The 27,363-nt window shown below is 38.3% G+C and overlaps 1 protein-coding gene across 5 annotated transcripts in view; it reads left to right on the top strand.

Annotated features, from left to right (window-relative positions):
- The window catches only part of PTPRG (protein tyrosine phosphatase receptor type G), a 701,447-nt gene that overhangs the window by 652,149 nt on the left and 21,935 nt on the right, over window positions 1-27,363 (top strand). For all 5 annotated transcript variants that reach the window (XM_072720551.1, XM_072720550.1, XM_072720548.1 and 2 more), the window contains 11 exons: window positions 3,098-3,189; window positions 10,363-10,459; window positions 15,323-15,405; window positions 15,595-15,729; window positions 16,710-16,844; window positions 18,784-18,956; window positions 20,513-20,648; window positions 21,395-21,541; window positions 23,642-23,735; window positions 24,631-24,707; window positions 25,198-25,326. In XM_072720551.1, coding sequence (XP_072576652.1) covers window positions 3,098-3,189; window positions 10,363-10,459; window positions 15,323-15,405; window positions 15,595-15,729; window positions 16,710-16,844; window positions 18,784-18,956; window positions 20,513-20,648; window positions 21,395-21,541; window positions 23,642-23,735; window positions 24,631-24,707; window positions 25,198-25,326 — 1,298 coding nt within the window. The remainder of the gene's footprint in view (window positions 1-3,097; window positions 3,190-10,362; window positions 10,460-15,322; window positions 15,406-15,594; window positions 15,730-16,709; window positions 16,845-18,783; window positions 18,957-20,512; window positions 20,649-21,394; window positions 21,542-23,641; window positions 23,736-24,630; window positions 24,708-25,197; window positions 25,327-27,363) is intronic.

Genomic DNA, 27,363 nt, shown 5'->3' with positions numbered 1-27,363 from the left:
TTCTCACCTGAGTCATCAAATCCATCCTTTTTATGACACTTGGAGTCTTCACCATGTAATTACACCCTGTTTTTGCTCACTCTTGCTGAAGTCCATTGCTTCTCCAACACAAATGTGTCACTGGGCAGAGACCATCTCCTTAATGTCTGGTTGAGTCCTGGGTGCTCAATAAATGCCACATCCAGTGGTTTCCTATTCACTGTGCCCCAGACCACAGCCATTCTCTCTTGACCCTGGGTCTGTGGCCAGCTCCTGTCATATTCCAGCCTTCAGTTCATCTTTCTGAGCTTATTTTCTCAACTGTGAGATGAGTAAGAAAATAGTACCTATCTCTCAGGGTTATGGGGAGGATTAAAGTACATGTTAATCCATCTAAAGGGCATAGAAAGTGCCTGGTCTGTGGTTAGTGCTACTTATGGTCTCTGTATTCATTAATGAAACACATATGTAGATGAAATAACATCTTTCAGACGGTTGTCCTCTAACACCACAGGGTCTTTCCAGATAAAAACTGAGAGGATCAGGTCTACAACGCTGTCCTAATTGCTTGGCCTTCTGCTAGTTACAGTAATTTTATAATTATCTGGCTCATGTTGAGAGAAATTTAATAGAAAGACTATAAAGAGGATAACTATTAGGACTTCTAATTAGTCATAGCCTTATATTCATCTTAATATTGAGAAAAAAGATTTGTTACCCTTCAGCTTTATTTATCTTAATTGAAAGACAATGTGTTTTCTGGGTAGCTGGTGGTGGTCAGTACCGTGTGTGTGTGTGTGTGTGTGTGTGTGTGTGTGTGCACGCGTGTGTCTGCGTCTGCGTGTCTGCCCGTCTGGTAGTTTTATGACGTTACTGGTGGTGCCTGGAAACCCAGAGGGGTGTGGTTAGACTTCCTTGGATAAAGAAGCTAATTGGAGAGACTAGTGAGTCATATATTTCCATGATTATCATACTGAGCTTTGCTGGATTTTTTCTGCAAGGGGATAGCAGGCAGACTGATTTCTGGGCATGTATGGCATTAGCTTGGATATTATACTTGGGTGCTTGGCAGGAAAAAAATATAAATTGTTACCCTGAAAATATTTTTTTAATGACTTGAGGTGGGCTTTGACCTTTAAAATGCCGTGTTTTTTGCCTTTCTTGATTTTTGACTTTGCAGAGTAAAATACCTTTAAAGCTGACATGTTTTCTTACTTTGAACTAGAGTCTGTGTACACCATAAATTTATTGGAATTCTAAAATCCTAAGTTATCATGGGATAAATGTTGCCCTTGGCCTATTGTGCTATTAATGATGTCCCCCTTGCAAACAGTGTTTTCTTTGGTTTCTAAGAAAGTTGGAAGGAAATGCTGCAGTCTGTATACTACAGTTTACAGGGGTAGGTTGTGTCCCATCTCACTCATTTTGCCTCTTGTCCAAAGATGAGTTTCTTTGGGTTAATCTTTCCAAGATTCCAATTTTGTACATATTAACCCTTATCTCAACTTCAAATCATTTCCTTGCCACTTGATCTTTATTGTAGAATTTGCTTACTTCTAAACATTTTAAGTGAAGTTGATCAGATAATTTTGGAAATTTTTCTTGAACTGTGCATTCTGCTCAATATTCTGGGGAAACGTTTTGGCTCTGCTTACTTTGTTAATGCTGGTTACATCATTATGGGAGCTATAGATTTCTTGGGCGTGCAAAATGATTGCATATTCATGAACATCTTCAATCCTGAAATATTTGTAAATAACTTGGCAATTTTTTTCATAAGGTGGCCTATTAAAATGATTAGGTCTTTAATTGTTCACACAGAAAGAATTTGTACTTACGGAGCACCACCTATTTGATAAGCAACATTTCTGTGCTAAGCTATTTGGATTATGAACATATAAGTCACCTTCCTTAAACAAAATATAAGAGATGCTATTTTCCGCTTAAGAATGATTCAAGTTTGAAAATGTCAATAGATGCAAAAAGCCACCCTAGAGCTTTGCTCTCTCGAAAGAAAGTAGAGAAGGAATGACATAGTCAATGTTAACTGTCACCAGATGAAGAGAAATCAGATTGTCAGGCCTGGATCTATAACATTCTTGCCAAAGTAGGACCTCATTTACACATACAGATCTTCATACCCTTTGCTAAGAAAAGCATCTGTGGCAGTTTAGATGTTTGTGCGTTTGCCAAAGATCTTTCACTCTGAATAAAGTAAATGTCATGTCTGTTGTTTATCTCAAATTCAGCAGAGTATTTTTAAAAGGAAATATTTGCGGGGGAGGGTCGAGGGAAAGAGGTTGGGGAGCTCCAGTTAGTGGGGTGTGGCAGTTTTATGGCCAGTACTCAAGTATCAGACTAGATCTGGATAAATCAGCTTAAAACATACTTTGGGCTCATGAACTGAAAATGTCCTTTGAAGTGACAACACTACAATAAATTGGAATGTGGAGTATTCCCGAATCTATACCTAGTCTGTCAACACCCAAAAAAATCCAGTTAATTCAGTCAAACTGATTATTTGGCATCGTGTAGACACAGCTGTCTTGAACTAAAATTTTGAACACTTAAACATAGATGGCATTGTACCCAAAGCCAGCTGGTACAATGGCATCTATCTGTAATTGTGTATAAAGAGTGTTCAGATTTCAGAGACTGGAAATAGAATTTAATAGCACCAAGTTTAAGCTGGACCCCACTGAAGAGCAATTTTTAAAAAATCTTAGGTTTTGATAAAATTTCTTGACAAATAGGTGCCGTTAGTAAGGCTCAGACTTTCAGTTAAGAGTATAATGTGGTAATTTAACTGTGTAAATTGCCTTGAAGATTTAAAAAAAAATAATTCCCTACATACTTAAAAAAGAAAAACCCTGTATTTAACCCAGCTTCTAGACATTCAAAATCATACTAAGACAGAAATGTAAAATACAAAAAAAGAAAAGAAAGAAAGAAAGAAAATGTAAAATACATCCTGAAACTTTTCTTGAGGACATCTACTTCAGGTGATAAAATTATATCACTCTTCACAAAAACCAAATGTTTGTCTTTAATAAACCAGTGTGACTTGTTTTATCAAAGTCTATTCTGTGTGACTCTGAATATCATTTTATTCCCACAGATGACATGGAAGCCATTCCTGTCAAACAGTTTGTTAAACACATTGGTGAGCTCTATTCTAATAACCAGCATGGGTTCTCCGAGGATTTTGAGGTATGTTTCAAAACTGGAAATTTCTAGAAACCTCTTATTTTAGAAGGATTTTTATAAACTCGAAATGAATTCATTCAAGCATAGCAAAACAATACTGAGAAAAGTGGAGATTGTTTGTTTTTTTTTTTTTCTTTACACTTAGAATTCAGACAGGCATTCTTTTCTCCCAAAAGACTAGGTAAGAGGGAGTTGTTGGTTGCCTATGTCCTGAGCATATGCTTCTACAAAAGAACAGACTTAGTGGTGGGAAAGAGGCAAGTCCTCAAGTTGTCTTCATCGTCATCCTATAACTGGGACAATGGTCCCCATGCCAAGGGGTAGGGCTCGTATTTCTGGGCTTCCCGAGGTGTAGAGGAGACAGCAGATTTGCAGTCTGAGGAGCTGGCTCCACAAGAGGCAGTGTGCTTCCTCGTCCTTGGACCAGTCACTTCCTCTCTGATTGCCCAGTTTCCTCATTTTTAGAAATGATGCTAATGTCACTGACATCCCAAAGTTGGGAAAAGTGGATGATGAACGTCTTTGAGAGTGCCAGGTTAACTGTGAAGCCCCTGGAAAGGTTGGTGGTGGTTTTCATGATTATTAATCCTTGGAGAGAAGGATTTGGGTTAACAGAGCCTTGTGATTTTAAGAACTGTTGTGTAGGGAACAAGGTAGAGCGCGGCGCGCACCGCCCTGCCAGCTCTGGGTTCTGTGCCAGTTCAGCAGTGACAGGGTGTCAATGAGGAGCTATTAAACAGACTGCCCTTTTCTTCACTGAGGCGCTTAACTAAGGCACATCTCTGGCAGCAAGAGTTGTGCCGAGGAGGCCAAGTTTTCATGGCAGCTCAGCTGTCTTCTAGCTTTGTGGGTGAGTCGGTTTCTTTCTCTGTCTCATTCTTCCTTTAAAATGGAAATGATGATGATGGTGATGCTAAACTGGCCACCTCTTTTCACAAAACTGGTTTCGGGGATTAAACGATGTCATGGGAAGACAGCACACTGAGAAACACAGGACCCAAAGCCTCTGTCTCTGTGCAAATTCATAGTCCCCAAAGGCCATCATAAAGGCAATTACATTGACAACTGGTTTTAAATAAGGTCTTTCTCTTAGTGTTTTGTTTGTTTTTCTGAGCAAAACCAAAACAAAGGTGGTAGAGAGAAGGGACCCTCTGGTTTATTCAGCAAAGTCCTATGTATCATGGAACAAATAAAAACATATCCAGTATTTAATGCGGCTATTAGATGCTTCCCCAAAAAAGGTGCCTATTCAGCTACAAAGAACATGGTTTAAAGTCAAACGTTTTGTATTCATGAGGACAGCAAATGTGTGTGCTGTTGAAGTGATTTAGTTCAATTGACTGTTGGCTGGATGACTGAGCAAGAATATTGAGGCATTTAACAATGTTGATGGTATTCAGGACAAACATTTATCCTCTGGAGAGCAGAATTTGATCAGGATGACCAAATGCAACTCCAGTTTCTCAATTATTTATGATTTGAGACCCCGGTGCTATTCATCACAGCTGGTTTTGACACCATTTAATTATTCAAAATAATCAGCTACACCTCTATAAACTCGATCTGACTTAAAATGGGCTTTGCTACATCAAAATCAAGCCTGTTAACAAATTCTGGGCATCTGCACCCTATTTCTATCCTTAAAAAAAAAAAACCTGTGGCTAGAAGCTTTTGTTTCCTATATTGAACTTTATAACTTAAGTCTTATTTAGCTGGTAGTGAAGGGAGGGGCTCAAGAGGCCAGGGGCAAGGGATGCCTTGTCTGTGGTTGTCATTTCACAGTTCCCTCCTGGTTTGAAGGTTTAAAATCTGAGTTATTCAGAATAGGAACACTATCCTTTCTTCTGAAAAGAACAATAAGGCAGCAACATAAAGGGAAGAATGAGACAGAACAAATCCTTAAAATACTAATTGAAGGAGATTTCAAAGTATTTTAGAACAGTAGTAGGATTCCTCTTTGGCAGCTCTGCTAAAAAGGACAACTGGTAACAAGGTATTTAAGAAATTATTAAGTCTGTTTTATAAACATGGTAGTTTAGTTATAGGTATAAGAGAAGGTCAGGAGATTTTTTTGTGTGTGCGATTTAAAGAAAAAAACTGGGGCACCTGACCACCTCTATCCAATGGAGCATGAGACTCTTGATCTTGGGGCTATAGGTTTGAGCCCCAGGATGAGTATAGAGATGACTTAAAAATAATAAAAATATTTTTTAAAAAAGTAAAAGAAAAACAAAACAGAATCCTCATTATGGCAGAATAGTAAAGTCAGCCCCAGATTTCCAGATCTTTAAAAGTGAAATAATGGTAACCAGCATTTATTTAGCACTGCACCTGGATTATTTCATTTGTTCCCCAGAACTACCCCCATGGGGGGGGTTGCTATTCTATGGTCTCTGTTTTACAGATGAAACTTCCTCCATAGGAAAACTGAGGCTCGGGGTGGCTCAGTTTTGAAAAGGCAGAAGTTAGGTTTTAAGACTAGGCCATCAGACTCAAGCCCACATGTTTAACCTCAAAGCCCTCCAGACTCTCATTAAAATAGTGTCCTGTAGTGATCCAGAGTCAGAATAAAAAAAAAAAACAAAAACGAACCCAAGATTACCAATGATTGTCTTAACACTGATCATGCAGCTGACAAGCCAACAATAACCTTGGGCACAAAAAGAAAAAAAAAAGGCGGGGGGCTGGGGAGGGGAAAAAGCCAAAATAAAGAGCCCCCGACCCCACTAAAAGTACTGGAGCACATTACGTGATGTTTGCATTCCAGAGGGTTGAGAATCTGACTTATAATAATCTTATACAACATCTGAATAGAGGCTAAAGTTAAAGAACTAATCTTGAAATTATAAATACTATTTAACAAATGATGTTTGGGTATTAAGAGATAAAAACAGTTCATCTGACAGTTATGGAATACCTGTTATTCTGTGGACATAATACAAAGTACAGAGTTGAATTTGAGACCTTGCCCTCAAGGAGTTCAATCTGGTGGGTGTGGATACCGGAGTGGACAAAGCAAAAAAAAAATGCTAATACTGATAGAAAGTTCTGGAGGAGGGCCAAGAAGAAAGGCTTCTATAAATTTTTATTATTTCACCAGAATTTCTATTTGTGCCATCTTATTTTAAAATCTTGGATGGAAGAGAAAAAAAAATTGGTAAATAGCTGTCATATTTTCAGAACTTTGTTGCTTGGAGGAGAATGAAAAAAAATGATTCGCTGGTAATTTTGAGTCTTTGTCTAGAGGTGGTGCAGCAAGTGTTTTGTCCTTGTCAGATAAATTTTGGAGACTGTTAAGAGCTGGCAATATCATACCTCTAGCATATTTTGCAGTCCCTGGAAATAACATCAATCCTTGTCTCAGGATGGCATTCTATGACTGTATTCCCTTGGCTACCTGAGCTGATTTGAACGTCACTCTTCCTTGGCCTCCACAGTGCTTCCTGGGTCCTCCACCCAGGAAGCTACCAAGGGCACAGTGCTAGCATTATCTTTCAAAAGGAGAGAGTCTGAGGCTATGTGGGTCAACAGAATTAATAGGCAGGGGTCAGAAGCATCACTAGCTAGCTGGAAGGCTGAGTGAAGAGATGAGGCCAGAGGTCCAATACCCCTTGAAGAGATCCTTTGGGGGAATCGCCTCGCTTACAATTAACTCCAGCTGAGCTAAATTTGGGCCAGTTGTTCACCTTAAATCAGGAGAACAAAGCTTTGTCCACCTGAGCCCATGTGCTCGAGGGATCAGTGGCCACAATCATTTTATGTGAGATGCAGTGTTCCAGCGTTGCCAGTGATACACAATAGGACGTCGCCAGACAAGGGTCATGCTGCATGAGACTGCAGCCTTCAAGATGGAAGAAAAGGACTCTGAGTCCCTGTGACAAAATGCCACTTAGGGTCTGAAATGTCTTAAAAATTTTTAATCCTTAGCATGAAGAAAACCATAGTTGGGGTTTTTCTGAAGAGTGAAAGAGAGAGCCAAATTTCACAAATAACTTTATAGACCTGGTGCAGGAATTTCTGTGGTCTTTTCAAAGGGCACAGAGGTAAAACTGAGAATGGGAAGGGAGCTGGTGGAAGATAGGATGGGACCTTGAAAGCCTGCCTAAGGAATCTGGGTTCTATCCAGAGCTTTCTGAGGAAGAGAATAACAAAGTCAAAGAGGCATATGAGGAAATTGGGTGTGACAGTGGTTTGTAGCCTGAGCAGAATCAGGAAGATGGCATGTCACTGGTACCCAGCGAGGGCCAGTGCTACTGTGTCGAGGCAAGCACCAAGCCATAGCGATGCTTGCAAGCACCAAGCCATAGCGATGACCTAAACTGATCATCTTTGGTAGCACGTTCCCCTTAACACAACTGTAGGCTGCCTGAACTCCTACATCAAGAATGCTCCATATACTCAATCTATCACTTGGTCGCCTGGTCCTGGTGTGTTCTTGTCAGCTTCCTTTGTGACACTGAGTAATCCGAAAGATTTCCAGATGTATTTTTATTCAGTCATGATTTCACATCGAACCACAGAATAGGACAGTACGTCTCCACATGCCTTTTGCTTCTCACATCATTGACTCCAGGCAGCAGGTGATTTAGCCTATCTCTCAAGAAATCTGAATATATCGACTTGTGGATATTTTGTTAAGTTTTCCTTGATTTTTAAATCTCTTTGTTTTCACTTGGCTCTCATCTGTGATTCTGTGTCTGTCGAGACTCCGAATATTCATTCTGAGAGTTCCAGCTCTGTTTTATGGACAGGAAGATACAAACAAGCTTACATCTTAAACTATTGATCAGAGTGCCAAATAGGTAACTTTGCTATACACACTCCATCAGCCAGTGTCCCTTCAAAGGGTTTTAACACCTATTAAAATCACATTAACTTTGAAATGCCGGTTCTGATGGAGAAAAGCCACTCCAGGATCAGATGATATTATCAGCATCTAAATGAGCCAAACAGTTCTGCAAGGAATTACAGATGGACATTATTATCCACAAGACAAAATCAGAAGGCCTTAGGCAAACCCCTCGGGTTCTAATAAAATCAGATTTAACATTATTTATGGCTATTCTTTGTTTTCTGTCATTCACATAATTGGAAAAGTGAAATAGAGGCAACGGATCAGACCCAGGGTTTTAGATAACAAAGAGTTTGATTGGCCATATTGAATGACTGCTCTAAACAGTGCAGACAGCTGCTCCCAAGCAGTCTTGGTCAATTGCATTATATTATAATAGAGGCCCGAGCTCAGTCCATAGCTAGGGTGGTCAGATCCATACAATGGGAAAAAAAAAATCAATAAACTGAGTGACTATCAAACTAAAGTAGGTAAAGCTATAATCTCTTAACACAAGATGTTACAGCAACCCAGCCCATGCCAAAAGTATGACCTTCAAAACCCAAAAACAAAAGGATGTCAACTTATTTCAGGAATTTATGTATAGATTGAATTAATGTCTTCCAGAATACAAATCCATTTTCAAAGGTTTTCTGCCCCTGAAACTATTCAAATGAGTATTATGCCTCGGGTGTTCAAGGCTATTCTAAAAGGTCAGTACCCCCAAATACTTTGAGCATACCTTTCATGCTTATATTTTTGGAGATGTTAAAGATATCAGACTCTTCACTTTGTGTCTACCCTTTATCTCATTTTAGAAAAAAGAACCAAGAGCAGCCTTAAGTGCCCCCCCCCTTTTTAAAGATTTTTTTTTATTTATTCATGAGAGACAGAGAGAGAGAGAGAGAGAGAGAGGCAGAGACATAGGCAGGGGGAGAAGCAATGCAGAACTCGATCCCAGGACTCCGGGATCACGACCTGAGTGAAAGGCAGACGATAAACCACTGAGCTATCCAGGTGCCCTGTTTATAAACCATTTTAGAAGAGAAAATAGAGTTTATCACATTTAGTAAATGTAAAAATTGTCATGAGACACACTTTTCCCCAAGAGGTATGTTCCCCAAATACCTGTGGACTTTTTTTTTAATGGACCACTGGGAAGGTCTACAATTATGAAAAATTAAATATACAGCTTCGAAGAATCAGGAGTTCATGAGTATGGCCTCTTTGAATAGGTAGTGACTCTTTGTTTTTAGACTTCAAATTGTTTGATCATGGTGAGTTAGTTCCTCTCTAGAGAGAAGAGAAGGACCCCTCACTGGGAAGTAGTTTGTGACTATAAAAGACAGCCAGTTCTTTGTTTTCATTATGCCTAATGTAAATACTATGAAAAACACCCATAACTGCTATGCATCTCCTTTGTGAAGAAAACGTCTGCATGCACCTAAACTCTGTTACATCTGTTACATGTAAAATGTTTCTCCTGATAATTTTCTGTCACTGGCTCCTGCTCTTGTAGCAGCTGTGCACTGCTAATGACGTCCCTTATTAGTTAACGCCAGTACTTTCTTGGGTTTGAACCAGACACTGTAGAAAAATTGACTTTACAGCAACCACCTTATATTACACTAATGGATGATGTTTACATTCGTGGCAAAGGGAGCAGAAGAGTTGCCTCTTCCACTGCTGTTTTTCTAAAGATAGATAATTTAAATAGAGTTCGCAAATAATTCATCAAATCTATATATATTTGAGCCACTTAGGACAGGTCACTGGGCTAATATATTAGCATCACTTCAGAACAGAATATAATCACGTTGCACTCTGATCACTATAAAACAAGCTATGTGGTCTATAAGCATATTGCAAATGATGATGGAGCTTATACTTCTGGAAAATTCTTGCTTATCCTTTAAGACTCAGGTGACTGATCTGCCTGAAGCCTTCCTCTGTGTTCCCACTATAGTTTCTTGAGGCTTCTTTCCTATTAATCACATTTGACTGTCCTTATCTTTCGACTGGTTTTCCTCCCCCATCAGACTGTGACATATTCAACGAGAGATAATGTTTTGTAATCCCCACGCCTAGGTCACAATCTGGAATGCAGTAGATTGATGAATTAGTGAAAAAATAAATCCTTTTATCTTCTTCACATCCTTAATACGTGTGTTATGAATTTGTCAGTTATTTCTGAAGTTAAGTTTGGGGAGGTAATAGTGGCTGTGGCTAGGGAGTAGTGAGTAAATACTTCATGCCTTTGGATATATGGTTCTTTTCTTCCTTCACCCTTGCTAAACATTGAAAAGTGTCTAAAATCTCTGAAATCTTGATTTTTTTTTCACCAGGAAGTCCAACGCTGTACGGCTGATATGAACATCACTGCAGAACATTCCAATCATCCAGATAACAAGCACAAAAACAGATACATCAACATTTTAGCATGTAAGTAATAAATTTTAAGCTATCTTCAACTGTGAGGAAATTAAATCTTCATGCTGGGGATAAGCTGAAAGCCAAGCAATCAGAATCAAGATGCCAGAAGAGAATGACACTTGCCAGTTAACCTCTCATTAGCCCATCTTCAAGAGTGGATGGGTGGGGAGGCATTTACTACTCCCTAAGTCTGTCATTAAGCTGTCAGATCTCAGCTTAAGAAAAGGTGATTGAAAGAAATGTTCTGAGCTTCACGGTTCTCACATGAAGTGATTTCATACCAGATGCTGGGAACCAAAGTTTGAATGTCCTGTGGCTCTCTTGACATTATTTTTAAGCAGGGAGAGCCAAGTTTTTAAACATAAGTAGGAATGCTGAAAATTGAATCAATAAGCTGAATTTCTTTCTTTCTTTTTTTTTAATAAGCTGAATTTCTAAGACTAGGTAATAACCTTAAGTGGTCTCCACCTCAGGTGATAGAGCCACCAGTTCTTGTGGCCCATGTGCTTAGTCCTTTCTACCATATTTCCAAGGTCAGGAGTATTCTGGCAATTAGGGATGCAAACAAATAAGCACTCTTCTTACAGAGCCTTGTGGGAAAACCCAAGGAGCATAGGCATACTTCTGTGGCTACAATGCTACTTCTCATAGACATTGAGGTTTGGGTCACTGGCAGATAGTATATGCTTTGATATTAAAGGCAGGGGCACACATGTTTATGGGTAACATGCACTCGGGTAAGGAACACATTCCATAAGATTTTATAGTGCATTCAGCTGAACCATTTAAATTCGAACACTACTGTAGATAAAGCTTTTTATAATGCTTTAGCAAGATAAAAAATCACATACCATATGAAATTCACCCATTTAAAGTTAATTTATATTTAAATGGGAATTTAAATATAAACTGAATTTCAGTGGTTCTTAGTATATATTCGCAGTTGTACGACCATCACCACTATCTAATTTTAGAACCCTTTTAGCACCCCAACAAGAAACCCCATACCCATTAACAGTCGTTCACAATTCCTCTTTTTCCCTAACCCCTAGAAACCACTTACCTACTTTCTGTTTCTGTATATTTGCCCATTCCGGATGCTTCACTTAATTGGAATCATAGACTATATGGCCTTTTGTGTCTGGGTTTCTTCCACTTAGCAGGATGTTTTCAAGATTCATCCATGTTGTAGCTTAGATTGGTACTTCACTCCTTTTTATGACTGAAAAATACTCCACGGTATGGATGTGCCACATTGTGTTTATTCATTCATCATTTGATGGACATTTGGGTTGTTTCTACTTTTTGGCTATTATGAATAATGCTGCTTTGAACATTTGTGCAGACATATATTTTCAATTCTCTTGGATATATAGTTAGGAATAGAATAGCTAGGTCATATGGTAATTCTATGTTTAACATTTTGAAGAACTGCCATAGTGTTTTGCAAAGTGGCTATACCATTTTACATTCCCACCAGGAATATATGAGAGTTCCAGTGTCCATATTCTCATCAACACTTGTTACTTATATAGAGAGAGATATAAAATAGCTATGCTAATGGGTGTGAAGTGGTATCTCATTGTCATTTTAATTTGCATTTCCCTAATGATTAGTGATATTGAGCATCTCTATTTTTAATTTAAATTCAATTAATTAACATATAGTTTATTCTTAGTTTCAGAGGTAGAATTCAGTGATTCATCAGTCTTAAATAATACCCAGTGTGTTGAGCATCTTTTCATGTATTTATTGGACATTTGTAGATCCTCTTTGGGGAAATAGCTATTGAGATCCTTTGTCCATTTTTAAGTGAGATTATTTGTCTTGTTGCAGAGTGGTAGGAATTCTTTATACATCCTGCATACGAATCCCTTAGATAGATAAACAGCAGAATATTTTCTCCCATTCTGTGCACTGTCTTTTCACTTTCTTAATGGTGTCCTTTGAAGCAAAAATTATTTTAATTTTGGTGAAATACTATTTTTCTTGTGTTGTCTGTGCTTTTGGTGTCTTATCTAAAAAAACCACTGCCTAATCCAAGATCATAAGATTTACAACTTTGTTTCTACCAAAGAGTTTTATGATTTTAGCTCTTACATTTAGGTCTTTTATCAAAATAACTCTTATGTATGTGAGGTAGGGTGTAAGTTTATTCTTTTGCATGTTGATAGCCAGTTGTCCTAGCACTATTTGTAGAAAGGCTCTTTTTTCCTCCACTGAATTGCCTTAGTGCCCTTACTGGAAATCAATTTACCATAAATGTAAGGGTTTATTTCTAGATTCTCTGTTCTCTTGCATTGATCTATATATCTATCCTTAGGCCGGTACCATTTTGTCTTTATGACAGACTATAGCTTTGTAGTATTTTTTGAATTTGGAAACTGTGAATGCTCCAACTTTGTTCTTTTTCAAGATTGTTTTGGTTATTCTAGGTCCTTTGTGTTTCCATACCAATTTTAGGATCAACTTTTCTATTACTGCAAAAGATGTAGATGGGATTTTGATAGGCATTGCACTGAATCTGTGGATTAATCTTAATAGTACTGCCTTCCATCCATGAAGATGGGATGTCTTCCATTCATTGAGGTCATCTTTTATTTCTTTCAAGGATATTTTATAGTTTGCATTGTCTAACACTTCTTTTGTTGAATTATATTTAAAAGATTTTATTTATTTATTCATGAGAGGCACAGAAAGAGAGGAAGAGACATAGGCAGAGGGAGGAGCACGCTCCCCATAGGGAGCCCAATGTGGGACTTATCCTGGGACTGGTTTCATGCTCTGAGGCAAAGGCAGATGCTCAACCGCTGAGCCACCCAGGTGTCCCTCTTTTGTTGAATTTAAGTATTTTATTAATTATGATGCTATGATAAGTGAAATTGTTTACTTAATTTTGGGATCTTTCATTGTTTGAGGATAGAAATACAATTTTTTTTTTCCTAACATTGATCATGAATCCTACAACCTTAGCTGAACTCATTTATTTTTTTGTGAATTCCTTAGAATTTCTATATAAGGTAGTACCATCTACTAATATAGTTTTACTTCTAACTCTATAGATAAAGTTTTACAAGAAACACAAGTCATTTTTAAATAAGAGTATTGGTTCTACTTATGTAAGAGAATGAGGAGGTAACAAAGAGAACCAGCGAAGAGTCAAATTTTGCTCTTCTCTCTAGTCTTTGAATGGATGGACTCTGACAGTATTTGTTGGCCTAACCAGTTGAGGCTCACCTTGCCAAGATTGTAAGGATTTGCATATATATATATATATATAAAATCTCATTTCTAACCATGTAAGTCAAGCAAGGATATATACACAGGTGTTCCTTGAGTATATCCACATGTATCATTATCTCCACTATGGCAACCCTTACTTCTGGTGACTTTAGTGCTTGGCTGAAAGTATGTGGCAAAAAAGAGGGAGAAAACCCAAAGCAGCATCTGCATGAGATGCCCAAAGGTCATGATGTTACCTGGAAAGTGTACAATCATGGTTTGATACAATGTTCTACCACCAATTCATTTATGGTTTCATCTTCACAAATTCAATTTAGATGCAATTTTATTTTTCTAAGTTCAGAAATTTGGATTCTGATGTTCGTGATGCCTGGTCAGAATCTGAGTATATCACCAGTCACTTGATTTGCCCCTATGTTAAGGGCTTAGTATAGCAAAAAATGGGATGGGACTGTCATGAAACAAGTAAACTTACTGTGCACAAAATGTATGAAAAGCTTTTTCTCATAGAGCCATTACAACTTTCAAGTATATGTGGATGCTACCGTACCACCTCTTGTATTGATCTATTTTAGAGAGGCTCTTACCTTTTAGATTAAATATGAATTTTGCAACTTGAAGAATATGTATTCTTATTTGTCAGTCTGAAAGATAATATACAATATAGTGCTACTGAGCTAAAGCATAGCAGTTTATATTCAGATAAATTGGGGGGGGGATGGTCATTTAGAACCTATTTCTAGCAAGCAGCCCTTCTGCAAAATAAGTGTAGTCTGAGTTTGTCAGAACAACAAAAGCAATTGACAGTCATGAGAATGGAGAGGGCTTTCAAAAAGTGCTTGATAAATAGTTTGAGGTCATTAATGTCTAGGCTAAATCACTCACTGGACTCCTTGAACTAGCCTTTCATGATTATAACCAGAAATGTAAATTTACCTTAGCTCATTCTGTTCCTAGCTAGAAAAAATAAAAAGGACCTTCACTTTTTATTTCATTTGCTGCCCTAAAAACTTAAGCTTACTTTGCTGGGCAACAAGAGGCATGTATCCCATTCTTCCTTTTGTGTTCATAAGCTGAGGGAGGTTAAGTGGATCCTAAAATCTGATCATTGATCAGATTCCTACAATGAGATTACTTTCTCTCAATTACTTAGATTCCCTGCCACTCCAAGAGAACCTGACTGAATTTAGCAAAGGAGATTCCTGAAAATAGATATTCAACAAATAGATGATGTTCTGGACCTCATATAACAATCACCTTTTTATATTTGTATTAATGGAAAAGGGACAGGGCCATGGGTAATCAGAGGCCTTAGTTTTAAAATCCAGGACAGGGACATTTTGGAGGGTTACAACTTGAAATCATTTTACCTGAACTAATAAGGATTTTAGTTTGCATTTTTTGGGCACTCACAGGTCAGAACATGATGTAGAAATAGAAATGTTCCTGTGTTTTTAAGTTGGGCTTCAATGCTGTATCCTTGAATTTTTAGTTGCGTTCTGCCTAAAGTTTTCTTGGGGCAGTCTGGGAGATGCCACATTACCTATTTGCCTTGGTTTCTGCTTTAGAATGCTGGTAGCTTTTGAATTACACATTTTGTTTTTGTTTTTGTTTTTTTATCCTCTATAGATGATCACAGTAGGGTGAAGTTAAGACCTTTACCAGGAAAAGACTCTAAGCACAGCGACTACATTAATGCAAACTATGTTGATGTAAGTCAGAAATGTTTTTATAAACCTGTTTCTGATAATTAAAGAGTGCTACAGAGACTGTTGAACGTGTTTTAATACTGCACGGAGCTTTTACTAAAAACACAGCCTATTCAATAGAGAAGGCACTTGAATTATTAACAGGTCTGTGATACTGCTTTGATCTTACTTTGTGCTGTGTCATCTTTGAAGGGTTACAACAAAGCAAAAGCCTATATCGCCACCCAGGGACCTTTAAAGTCTACATTCGAAGATTTCTGGAGGATGATTTGGGAACAAAACACTGGAATCATTATCATGATTACGAACCTGGTGGAAAAAGGAAGAGTAAGAGCATCTTGGCTTAATATCTTAATCATGTACCTTCATTCAAAACCTATTTATGAAGCACCTGGTGTAGGGTAGGAACTTGACGAGGTATAGAGAGTTAAGGAGATGAAAAGCATCCTCTCTTGCCCATACCTTGCTTGTGGTCTGATGGGAAATAGCTGAGCACTTACAAGAGGGAATTAAATGTGGCAAGAGGAGTGAATAGAGTATAACAGGGAAATGCCATAGAAGGGATAGATGCATCCTCTAGGACTAAGATTTTGTAAAGGAGCTAATATGTGAGGTGAGATGTGAACAATGAGAGAGGAGGAGTTACAGAAGGACCTTCTAAGAAATAGAAAGCACAACAAACAGGGAAGTTCGAAGAAACACAGTGTAGTGGGGGAACTACTGATAGTGGTGGGGGTGACGGAAACACTGTTGAAACACCTTGACCATCATTATGAGAACCTTTTCTTTTAAGATGATTAATATTTTAGAAGTCACTAGATTAGGAGTTTATGTTACATGATGCTAATTTAGGCTGGAATAGATGCTAAGTCTTAAGTTCATTACTCAGAATAACTACATCTTCACCTTGACTGTGGAGTCCCCGTCTCACCTTTGGTGACCCAAGTTTTGTAAAATGAAGATTTTCACTGTTAGGAGACTCTTGCAATTCTGGAGGCAACACAAACCTCCTAACATAGTCAACCGTATTTCTTACCAGCCTAATACAGGTTTCTTTCTAAGTACATTGTCTTTTGAAAGATGGTTATGATACTAGGTCCATTGCTTAAATGATCTTGCCCAAACTCGTCCCAAGGTTAACCTCTTCAGAGGTATGTCAACCGCTCAGCTACTGAGCCCCTATGTTCCTTTTTCAGTTCAACTACATAATGACATTACCTGTTTTAAAGGCGCTGGGAATCACATGACCAACAGTACAATTGTGGCATAAATTGCAGTTGGAACTGACAACGTTTTCCTCTTTGCAGCGAAAATGTGATCAGTATTGGCCAACAGAGAATAGTGAGGAGTATGGAAACATTATTGTCACACTGAAGAGCACAAAAGTACATGCCTGCTACACCGTTCGCCGTTTTTCAGTCAGAAATGCAAAAGTGAAAAAGGTACTGAAGGAATATGGGTGGGCTGCTGGGGCATTTCTCTCTAAACTTGTATGAAAATTACTGTACAACCAAGGCCAATTCTCAGAACCAACTTGGCTTTAAAAAAGTATTTTTAAAAAACATTTTTTCACAACCCATTTGATTGACATCAATGTATGCTGTGAAAGATGCTGGCAAAGCACATAATAGAATTTAACTGGCCTGATTAAATGCTTTAATCTCCTCATGAAGGCTTCATTTAAAAAAAAAAAAAGAAAGAAAAGAAAAAGAAAGAAAGAAAAGTACTCCTAGGTTTTGGTGACCAGCAATGAGAACAGCATCTGTTTGTTGATTTAGCTTTCCAATAGCAAACTTCTGACAGTTTTAAACCATTATTTTCCCAACGTGTGTTCCAAGGAATGCTGACCATGCAAGATGCTTGCAAAAATGAGATTCTGCTATTTAATAAGTATGGAAAATGAATACTACATAACATGTATTCCCCTTTAGAAATACAAGCAATGCACACAAGTGGTCAATGCAAGTTAAGAAACCTCTTTAGCTTGTTTTTGTCTAGTGTTTCCTAAGATGACTCAACATAACCCTTTACCATACGACTGTTAACATCTGATTTCCACACCTGATGAAAATGCTACTTTCAAGATATCTCGATTTCTTTTGTTCGAAATCTGCTATTCCATCAAGATTTATGGATCATTACAGCATTACTAGGAACTCTAAGTAGATGTTCATTAAGAAAATGTAAAGTAACTGCTCTATAGAGACTTAGGAATGGTGGTTGGTTGTAGCAATGGGAGTAATTTTTTTTTAGTCTTGTACATCTTTGAGAATGTGATCAAACTAAAGCCCTCCCACTTCCCAGAAGAATGTTTTATAGACAGTTTCATTGGCTCCGAAACCCATCAGTATCCAAGATTAACAGTCTTTTCTATGTGTAGTTCTTTCCTAGAATGGCAGAAGTATAGAAAAGTCAGGTAGCACTGTATTTATGTGTTCTAACAGATATGTTAGCTGGCTTAAACTAACCAATAAGCAGCTTATATTTACAAAGCCCATTGCTCATGGAAACCCTTTAGGTATTTAACATCTCCCACTTTTATTTTACAAACCCACTCAAGTTGGAGGATGGAAGTCAAATAGGAACTTTAGATAGTGCAACAGGAGAAAGAAGTAACTGAAAAAGAGGAAGAAATAGGAAAATGAAAGTTAACAGAAGATTTCAGAAATCAAAGCCATCAAGCTTCTGAAGCACAGGCCAAACACCTTACTTGCTCCAGTGTTGACTGATTAATGACCTTGAGCCTTCAAAAAAATATTAATTTTCAGACTTTATAAGTTTATTGGTTATAAGAAAAAAACATACAATAGCAAGTTACCTGTTTGGGGAAATATTTCATCCAAAGTAGTTAAAATGTAAAAAAGCTCAGCCACTTCAAGAAAACTACTTTGAAAAATTCATTTATGAAAGTGACAGGTAAATTTATTATTGACTCTGGAGATTGAGAATCACTTCCTGGAGAATGTACAGCAGCCACCAGCACTCACTCAGGCTCCTGAATGGCCTGCCGTCAGATGACATCAGATGAAAGCAGAGGACTGCACAGCCTCTGGGGCTGGGGCAGAAAGTCAGAATTGAGGCTGTCTAGGCAGATTACAAAGTGCTTGAGATGCTTCCACATCCAAAGAAAAACTGGTATGAACTGTTCATTCCTGATGTAGTCTTAAACCATTTTCCCTCCTAGATGCCTGATACTCCCCATCCAGCTAGGTAGTGTCTCCACTTAGGGCAGGGGACAGCCGCCAAAGGGAAAGTACCTGGCTCAGGAACAGTAGTTAGAGCACAGGAAATGGAAGGCTGTGTTTCCTATATCCTGACATTACTTTTATCCAGAATGCCCACCATCTGCTTAAAGACCTCTTTTTTTCACCTTTTTCCTAGGGTCAGAAGGGAAATCCCAAGGGTCGTCAGAATGAACGGGTAGTGATCCAGTATCACTACACTCAGTGGCCTGACATGGGAGTCCCTGAGTATGCCCTCCCGGTCCTGACCTTTGTGAGGAGGTCCTCGGCAGCCCGGACGCCCGAAATGGGCCCTGTGCTGGTGCACTGCAGGTGGGGCCAGCACCCTTCTTTTTCTCTCTTGTACCTGGGATTCAACATGTGGAGTGGGCACACATGGAAGATGGGCCTGCTGGGGCCCTGCTATGTCTGATTTAGAAACTGAGTCTAAAAAAAAAAAAAGAAGAAGAAGAAACTGAGTCTTCCACTGAAAACTGGGACTGGTACAATCTATGAGGGTTCTGCTATTTGAGGTTAAAACAAAATCTTCTCTTAGAGGATGAATCTCCAGTTTTTGTGACATCTAGTATTAATAAAATCCCCATTGTTTACAGGGATTCTTTAAGTTGCTTCTCTTACCTAGAAATCTGAATTTAAAACACAAGTTCAGAGCTTTCTACACTAAAGAGTTTGAAATTTTGTTTATGGCTTTTCTGTAGGGATCCTCTAAATAAAATTTATTGTAGGAGTGAAAACATTTTTAAGTTTTTAGTTGATATATTCTCTGAAAAAGACCTTTTTCAAAGCACTGGGAAAGCCTTCAATAATGACTTTTTTCCCTTTTTAACTACCTTACACAACTTTAGTAGGTAGTTTAGAAATACTTTTATGATGTTTCATTTATAATTGCATTTTTGGCTTTTTTTTAACTTTGGTGTTCAAATAGATACTGCCTCTTCCATGAGTTATGTTGCAGAGCTGTGTGGCATTTTCTAAGCATTTCTTCTGGGCTGCAGTTCATAACATGCGATCACAAAGCAAGTCCGTGGCAGATGTTGGGACCCAACTCCTGTTTAAAGCCCCATGAAAACTACATTATTTTGCTAGCCCATTAAGGAATCGCTAAAAAATGAATATGAAAGTCTGTCAGAGAGCTGAGCTATATCGATGGAGTAGTTGTGTGAGATGGAGTAACCTACTGGGGGATTCTAACAAAAGTGGCTTGTTAGTACTGCAGAACTCCCATCTTCCTGACTGTTGTGTTGTTACTTTAACAGAAATGAGGAAATGTGAATAAAAGAGGCCAGATTTTGCAGGTGTGCCATTCTGATTCTATACCGGGCTGACTAAAGGAAGGCACCCCTTGAGAAGAACTTTCTGCTGCTCAGAAGACTAGGGAGGTGTGCAGAAAGGGGGTGTATTGAAAGCACAGAAAGGGAGCTCCTAGAATCACAGAGAGTTGGGTAGCCAGTCACAAACATAGACGTCAAGGATACAGACTTCCTACCTGGGGTCTCAGCAGGCAGGGTTCTGGTGTGGGGATGGCTCTGCCAGGAAGGACTGCTCTCTGACCCTCGTGTCAGTGGCTTGAACAGCAAGTGAGGCTGAAAAAGGAAATACATGTGCAACATTTTACTCCAGCTCCTGTGGTATTTATAAAAGGCTGTCTTTGTTCCCCATCAAGACTTGTGAGGGTGGAAAATGTCCTAATAAAGTTTTTGGATGCTATCCACAATGAATAACCTGTGTCAGCTCTCTTAGGTTATCTAAACTTGAACAAGGGTATTTCTAAGCCCACTCGATAGTTAGATGGTAATTTTTCCAGTCCACAGTTAATGCTGGACACAATAGAGCAAGAGGTAGCAGCTGACTGTCTTCCTTTCTTCCAGTGCTGGTGTGGGCAGGACAGGCACCTACATTGTAATAGACAGCATGCTGCAACAGATAAAAGACAAAAGCACAGTTAACGTCCTGGGATTCCTGAAGCATATCAGGACACAGCGTAACTACCTCGTCCAGACTGAGGTGAGGAGTGGTTGCAGGTGCTCTCAAGAGATTCTAGCATGTGCTTAATTTTTTTTAAGATTTTATTTATTTATTTATTCATGAGAGACACAGAGAGAGAGAGAGGCAGAGACACAGGCAGAGGGAAAAGCAAGCCCCATGCAGGGAGCCCAGTGGTGGGACTTGATCCCGGGTCTCCAGGATCACACCCTGGGCCAAAGGCAGGTGCCAAACCACTGAGCCACCCAGGTGTCCCTAGCATGTGCTTTAAAAGAAAGCTGAATGGTACTGGGGAGAAAATTCATTCTTCTAGGGCTCAAAGGAATTTACAGGTTTGAACTGGAAGCTATCCTGACCGTGAGACTATCCTCTGACTCACAGTTTTCCATTTCTGTGTGGATCTTATATGTGATTTCTCAGTAACTACACCAACACTTAGGAGGCAGATATAGCTGTATCTAAAGCTGTGTTTGATGCTATGGGGAATTAAACATGCTATCTGGCCTGAAAAGTAGCATGGTTCTGAAAGCCTTCATTAAATACATTTCTCCACTGCTTGCTACATTGAACCTATTATTTTGGGCATGATACAGAAATAAGTTATGAGGAATAAATAAGTTAAGTGTTGGAGTGAGCCACCTAGCTATAAATGCTTGAAGGAGTTCACGGGGAGGTCCCTGTATGAAGAGTTGATCTGAGGTCAACTACATGCCTTGGATAGAGGTGGCTGCCCCTTACCAGCTCTCCCATACTATTGTCCCTTTTAGGAGCAGTACATTTTCATCCATGATGCCTTGTTGGAAGCCATTCTAGGAAAGGAGACTGAAGTATCTTCTAATCAGCTGCATAGCTATGTTAACAGCATCCTTATACCAGGAGTAGGAGGAAAGACACGGCTGGAGAAACAATTCAAGGTAGTGGTCTAAATAAACTTCCTTGGTCAAAAGGCAAGAAGTAAAGAAATGGCTTGAGTTTGGGGGTCATACCTTTTTTGCATGAATGTACAGACTAGAAGGGATTACCATTTGTATTTCTCAGATGTAATGGAAAGAGAATAAAGTTTCAACCTGAGTATGAATTGTTGGGATCCAAGTAGACAGCACAGTGTTATATTTCCTTCTAAGCAACTAATGGCTTTATCTGAATGTAAATATCAGCAGCTCCAGGCCACAGTGATCTAATACTTTGAGTCAGTCACTCTAGTCTAAAAAAAAAAAAATCCTCTGTATTTTGTCTGAACTAACTTATCTTACCCTTAAGAATGATTTATTTTTAGGATGCTATGTCAACAAATAAGCTATTTGAAAGACTATCAGATAATTTTAAACTAAAAAAGAGATGCTTAAGGCATACTAGAGAGAAGTTAACTCTCTCAAAGGATTCTTCCTTTGCTTGGATAAGGGCATGAAGAAGTTTAAAGGCAGTTAAGGTTAATATGTAATTAACTGAGGGAAAGACAAAAAAAAAAAAAAAGATTATAAGGACATTAGAGCAATTAAGATCATTAAGAGCGCAATCTTTTATTCTACTTTTAAGCACTGTCCCTCTAATTACTAAGTACTTTCTTATTAGTCTCTCATTAGTCTTTTAAATTTTTTTGGTGTTATTCTACATGTAATTTTTCATTTTGTATCAAGATAAAAAGAACAAGGTGAATCTGTGCAGTTGTAGTTTTCATGATAAAACTTGCCGTAGATTCTGAAACCATCATTTGAATCCATGAGACTGCCAAGCAAATGGAGTGGAATCTATTTTTCATTCCATAACAATCTTAAGTTTCTAGCTCTCTTTTCCTAACATCCTAACTATTAGGAAAACCATTTGAGGTAATTAATAATGAGGACATTGAATCTCATTTTAAATGTTTAAAATTAATTCTTAAGAAATGACTGTACTTAATTTAAGTCCTACCTCTTCTATTTCTATGATATTTGTTTCCACATACTTTGATGAATTTCTTTAAAGAGATCTCTTCATTCCACTGGAAACTAGGTAATTGGTTCTTTTGTAGGTACTAACCACTTCAAGAACTTAAGTAGAAGGAAAAAATGAGAATTAGAAACTTGAAAACTACACCCAGGACCCTGGACAGTAGAATGGAAGCATTTGGAGGTCATTTCCTTATGTTAAGATGGACCCTTATCCCCTAAAAAAAACGCCAGAAGATTGACCATAGTGTTCCACCAAGCTACGTAAGAACAGGAAGAATAACCAACTACTGGTCTACTTATCATGACATTAGAACAATGTTAGTTTAGTTCAACAGAAATGTCCGGAGAATCTAGGAAGTTAAGTTCAAGAAACAGGATTAGCTCTTAGGACCATAAAACAGTCTTTTCTAGTATAGACCCACCTGAATCTCATGCCTGTGAGAAATTACAGAAGACAGATTCCAAAAGTGTGACATTTTCAACCCAAAAATCCAGATCAATTCAATAAATACCTACTGCCCACATTGAACCTGTTACCAGAAGCCTATGGCCTGATAGTAGAAATAGGACAAGCATATATGTAACCACTACTGAAACACAAAAGTATATTCTTCAGGATAGAAAAATGTTTTTGCTCTACACTAATCCGATTTTTGGGGAAGACTGTTTGTTTGTTTGTTTATTTAGGAGAGAGAGAGAGAAAAGGACACACAATAGAGTACAAGCAGAGGGAGGAGCAGACTTCTTGCTGACCAGGGAGCCCAGTGCGGGACTCAGTCACAGGACCCTGGGATCATGACCTGAACCAAAGGCAGATGCTTAACTGAATGAGGCACCCAGGCGCCCCAGAAATCCGATTATTGATTGCCTTTTTTTTGCCATATCATCAAGCAAATGCTATCAATTATAACTCTGTCCTCGTTTCGTGAGATGTAACCATTATGTAACATTGTATAAATTTAAGGTGTAGAAAGTAATGACTTGATGCTTGCATATATTACACAATGATTATCACAATAAGGGTAGCTAATATGTCCACAGATACACCTTTGAATGAAAGCTAAAATGTTGCTTTTCTTTCAGCTGGTTACACAATGTAATGCCAAGTATGTGGAATGCTTTAGTGCTCAGAAAGAGTGTAACAAAGAAAAGAACCGAAACTCTTCAGTTGTGCCATGTAAGATCTTAAAATCAGTTTGACTTGGTGGTTGAGTGTGTTAGTATTTTTCCATTGAATTTAATGTATTATGTAAAGAGGCAGCTACTACCAAGGGGAATAGTTATGCCAGGAAAATTAAGGCAGTTTGATCAAACTAGGAAGGGTGCCTGTCAGTGCCAGCAAATTGCTGCATCAGTGTGACATGAAGTCTAGCTTCCGTTCACCTCAAAATGCAAGAATTATGGTACTTCTACATTTAAACTAAAAAAAAAAAAAAAAAAAAAAAAGCAAAGCCATTATCACGGTGGCATTAATACTCCAAAAAAACTTGAGAGTCTCAGGTTAATCTGTACAACTGGAATGCATTATTACATTATTTTGGCTATTGAGATCAAGGCACTGTGGGTGGGTGGGGACCTTTGTATAAATAACTCAGGACCCAGCAGAGGATACGGTGGGTGTGCTACAGACACAAGCATTGGTGGTCATTGGAGAGATTATCTCTACTGACAAAGGCCATTGTTTCCTAAACATATGAAAAATATGGATAAGGGAATGGCAAAAGAGCAGAAGTACAATGTGTTGGTATAATTGTAAGAATATCAAACCAGGGCCAAAAATTATCTGAAATCCTCTGTCATCTCTGCACAGAGTGTTCTCTTCGTGATTTGCTGTGAAAACCCCTCTCACAGTAAGATTTTATTCCTCTAACGCCTCTATCCTTCTGGGAATGTGCAGTAGAATTCCATTTACATTCTGCCTTAGCTGACGCTTTAGCTTAGTTAAAAAATATAGGTAAGTTTTAAAATGAAAGAGGAGCCAGGGAAGTAGATTACTCACCAAGTGAATCTCAGAAAGCAGTATTGGTTCTAATAAGGCAAATGTGGTGTTTTTGTTGTTTTCCATATGATAGCTGAGCGTGCTCGAGTGGGTCTCGCACCGTTGCCTGGAATGAAAGGAACAGATTACATTAATGCTTCTTATATCATGGTGAGAGTCAACAGTTAATTATAAATAAATTCAATTAAACTAAAAGGTGCTAAAGAGCAGATAACCACCTATGTGGCTGATTTCATTTTTCAAATAATTTCTCGATGTGTAGTATAAAAATTAGATTTCTATATCTGGTGACCTCTAACAAAAGACTTTTTATCGGTGGGGGTACAAAAATACTTGAAGAAAACTGTGTGCTAAGGAATTAATTTCATTGTTAATTTCACCCATCTAGTGTTTGAATAAATGCAGAAATTGCTGTTAAGTAAAAACAGCAGGGGTAACTAGAAGGGAATTGTACGTGGAAAGAAAATTATCTACACGTGTTAACATATACATCTAAAAAATAGCCAAATGTACTGACTGCCTTTTTCAATTGTTTTAGTGTGGTCAAAACAATGCTGTCTTATTTCATGAACATATTTTACTACCACGATGTCAGAATAAAATGTTTGTAACTGCTGATTTTCCATCTTCCTAACTGAAGGGCTATTATAGGAGCAATGAATTTATTATAACCCAGCATCCTCTGCCACATACTACGAAAGATTTCTGGCGAATGATTTGGGATCATAATGCACAGATCATTGTCATGCTGCCAGACAACCAGAGCTTGGTAAGCAAAGCACATCTGCTATATATTAATGAGCCTGTGAGGCCATAAGCATAAATCATTTTGATACCTCAGCACAGGGCTCCACTGTCTGTATGTGCTAGGGAGGGCATCTAGACTTCTCTCATCTTCAGGTCTGAACAGATTCCTTTTGTATTCTTAACAGTTACTGTCCCTGTCAGTTCCATTAGTTGATTCTCTGATGCTATACATGGCAGGGCAGTAGAAGGTTTGGGAACAGGTCCTTTTAGTATCCTCATTAATATGACCTAAATGTGACCTCTCAGTTGCTATATGTCACATGTGAAAAACAAAATAGCAGCTAACATTTGAGTATGTAACCGTGTTTACATGTATTAACATGCTTTAGTCCTCTCTACCCCTTTATAACACAGGTACTGTTATCTCATGGAACAGCTAAGAAAATTGAGGGAAGTAACTTGCCTAAATGCATACACAAATAACTGGAGGCAGGATTTGAACTTGAGTGATCTGTCTTTTAATCCTTTTGCTATGCTGTTTGTCCCACTGCACGTCACAGAAGGGTTTTCCTACCCTCCCCCAAAATTTATATCAAAAGTGCTAATTAAGTATCATTATTTCTCCCCCATTTTATAGGCAAAGTAGATCCATTACAGGGAAGGAGATACAGAAAAACTATTTTGTTCCAATTTAAAGGTGCTTCTAAGACCTTGACAGCTACCATCCCTTTCTCTCCTTCCTTGAGTCCTTCCTTGCTGTGGTCTCAAGACTATATAAAAGAATGGTGAATGAATTTATCAAGATAAGCTTAAGTTTCAGAATTAGTTGAGTGTTCAGAAGTTATTACGTGGACATGTAAGCCCACAAAATAAAAAGAAAAAAACAATGAGGAGCTGCTTCTAGAAGTATCAGATTAGCGAATTTTTTAATCAAGAAAGAACAGCATGTGATTGAACCCCTAGTCTTGATGACATGCATTTGACTGTGTGCCCAGTCAGTAGGAACTTCTTCACTTTGTCGCATTTTGCTCCAGCTTCAGAATACCAAGACTGCTTCTGTATGATAGAATGGCAACAAAATTGAGAATCTTAGCTAAAAACTGGAGTGTAAATTTTCAAATTAGCTGGCAATAGGGGTCTATTCTGTTTGGCATGTGGAAATTGGAGGCATTTAGGGTTGTTAAAACGTTCATTTGTTGGATGAGTCAGTATTTTGTTATTGTCACTTAACACAGGACAGTCACCAAAAGTATCTACCCACAGGCTCATTTGTAATGGGGAGGCTAGACCACCTGAGTCCGTACATGTTCCACAGACAGTGAGGACAGTGAACTGCCCTGGAACAAATCACTTCCATGTCCTGGGCTAAGGGAGACCTGGCTACAATCCTGCATGTCTGTATCCTCAGCTCCGGGGTCGAAAGATTTGTGAATGCATCGTTTTCCTAAAAATGTAGATTCTTTTTATTTGCTTTCTTATTTATCACTGTTACAACTTTACAAGACCATGATTCTGTGACTAGCCCCAAGTCACTGGTTCCGAGCTCAGAAAGCACTGTTATAGATACAGGCATCTTTACTCTACAAATATATTTGTAAGCAGAATAACCACAAGACCAGAGCTCTTGCTGAATTAAGGAGCAGCATGTATTTTTCATAGTCTTTGAAGATAATCCGTATTCCCTAGTTTGCTATCTGTATTCAGAAGGGTTTTTTGAGGGTGTTTTTGTTTTTAGGGGTTTTTTGCCTTTCTTCCATTTTTATTAAAATTCCTTTGCCAGTCAGGCCAATTTGATAATTTACTATTCATGTTAATTTCTTAGAGGTACATAATGTTATTCTCACTTTTCAGATATGGAATTTAAGGCCTAGATCAGTTTATTCAGGATCACATCCAATCCTAAATACTATGCTTATTAATCTCTGCATATTGATTAAATTTATAGGCTCTATTCATTATTGCCTTACGTCTTTAATATGTTAAAAGGGTCTGACTTCCATTTCCTTGGACAAAATGTATTAAAACCCCTGACAGTTACAGACTTCTTTTGTATAGACTA

Source organism: Vulpes vulpes, chromosome 9, assembly GCF_048418805.1.
Source record: "Vulpes vulpes isolate BD-2025 chromosome 9, VulVul3, whole genome shotgun sequence".
Lineage (NCBI taxonomy): Eukaryota > Metazoa > Chordata > Mammalia > Carnivora > Canidae > Vulpes > Vulpes vulpes.
Note: the sequence above shows the minus strand (reverse complement) of the source record. Positions and strands in the feature narration are given on the sequence as shown.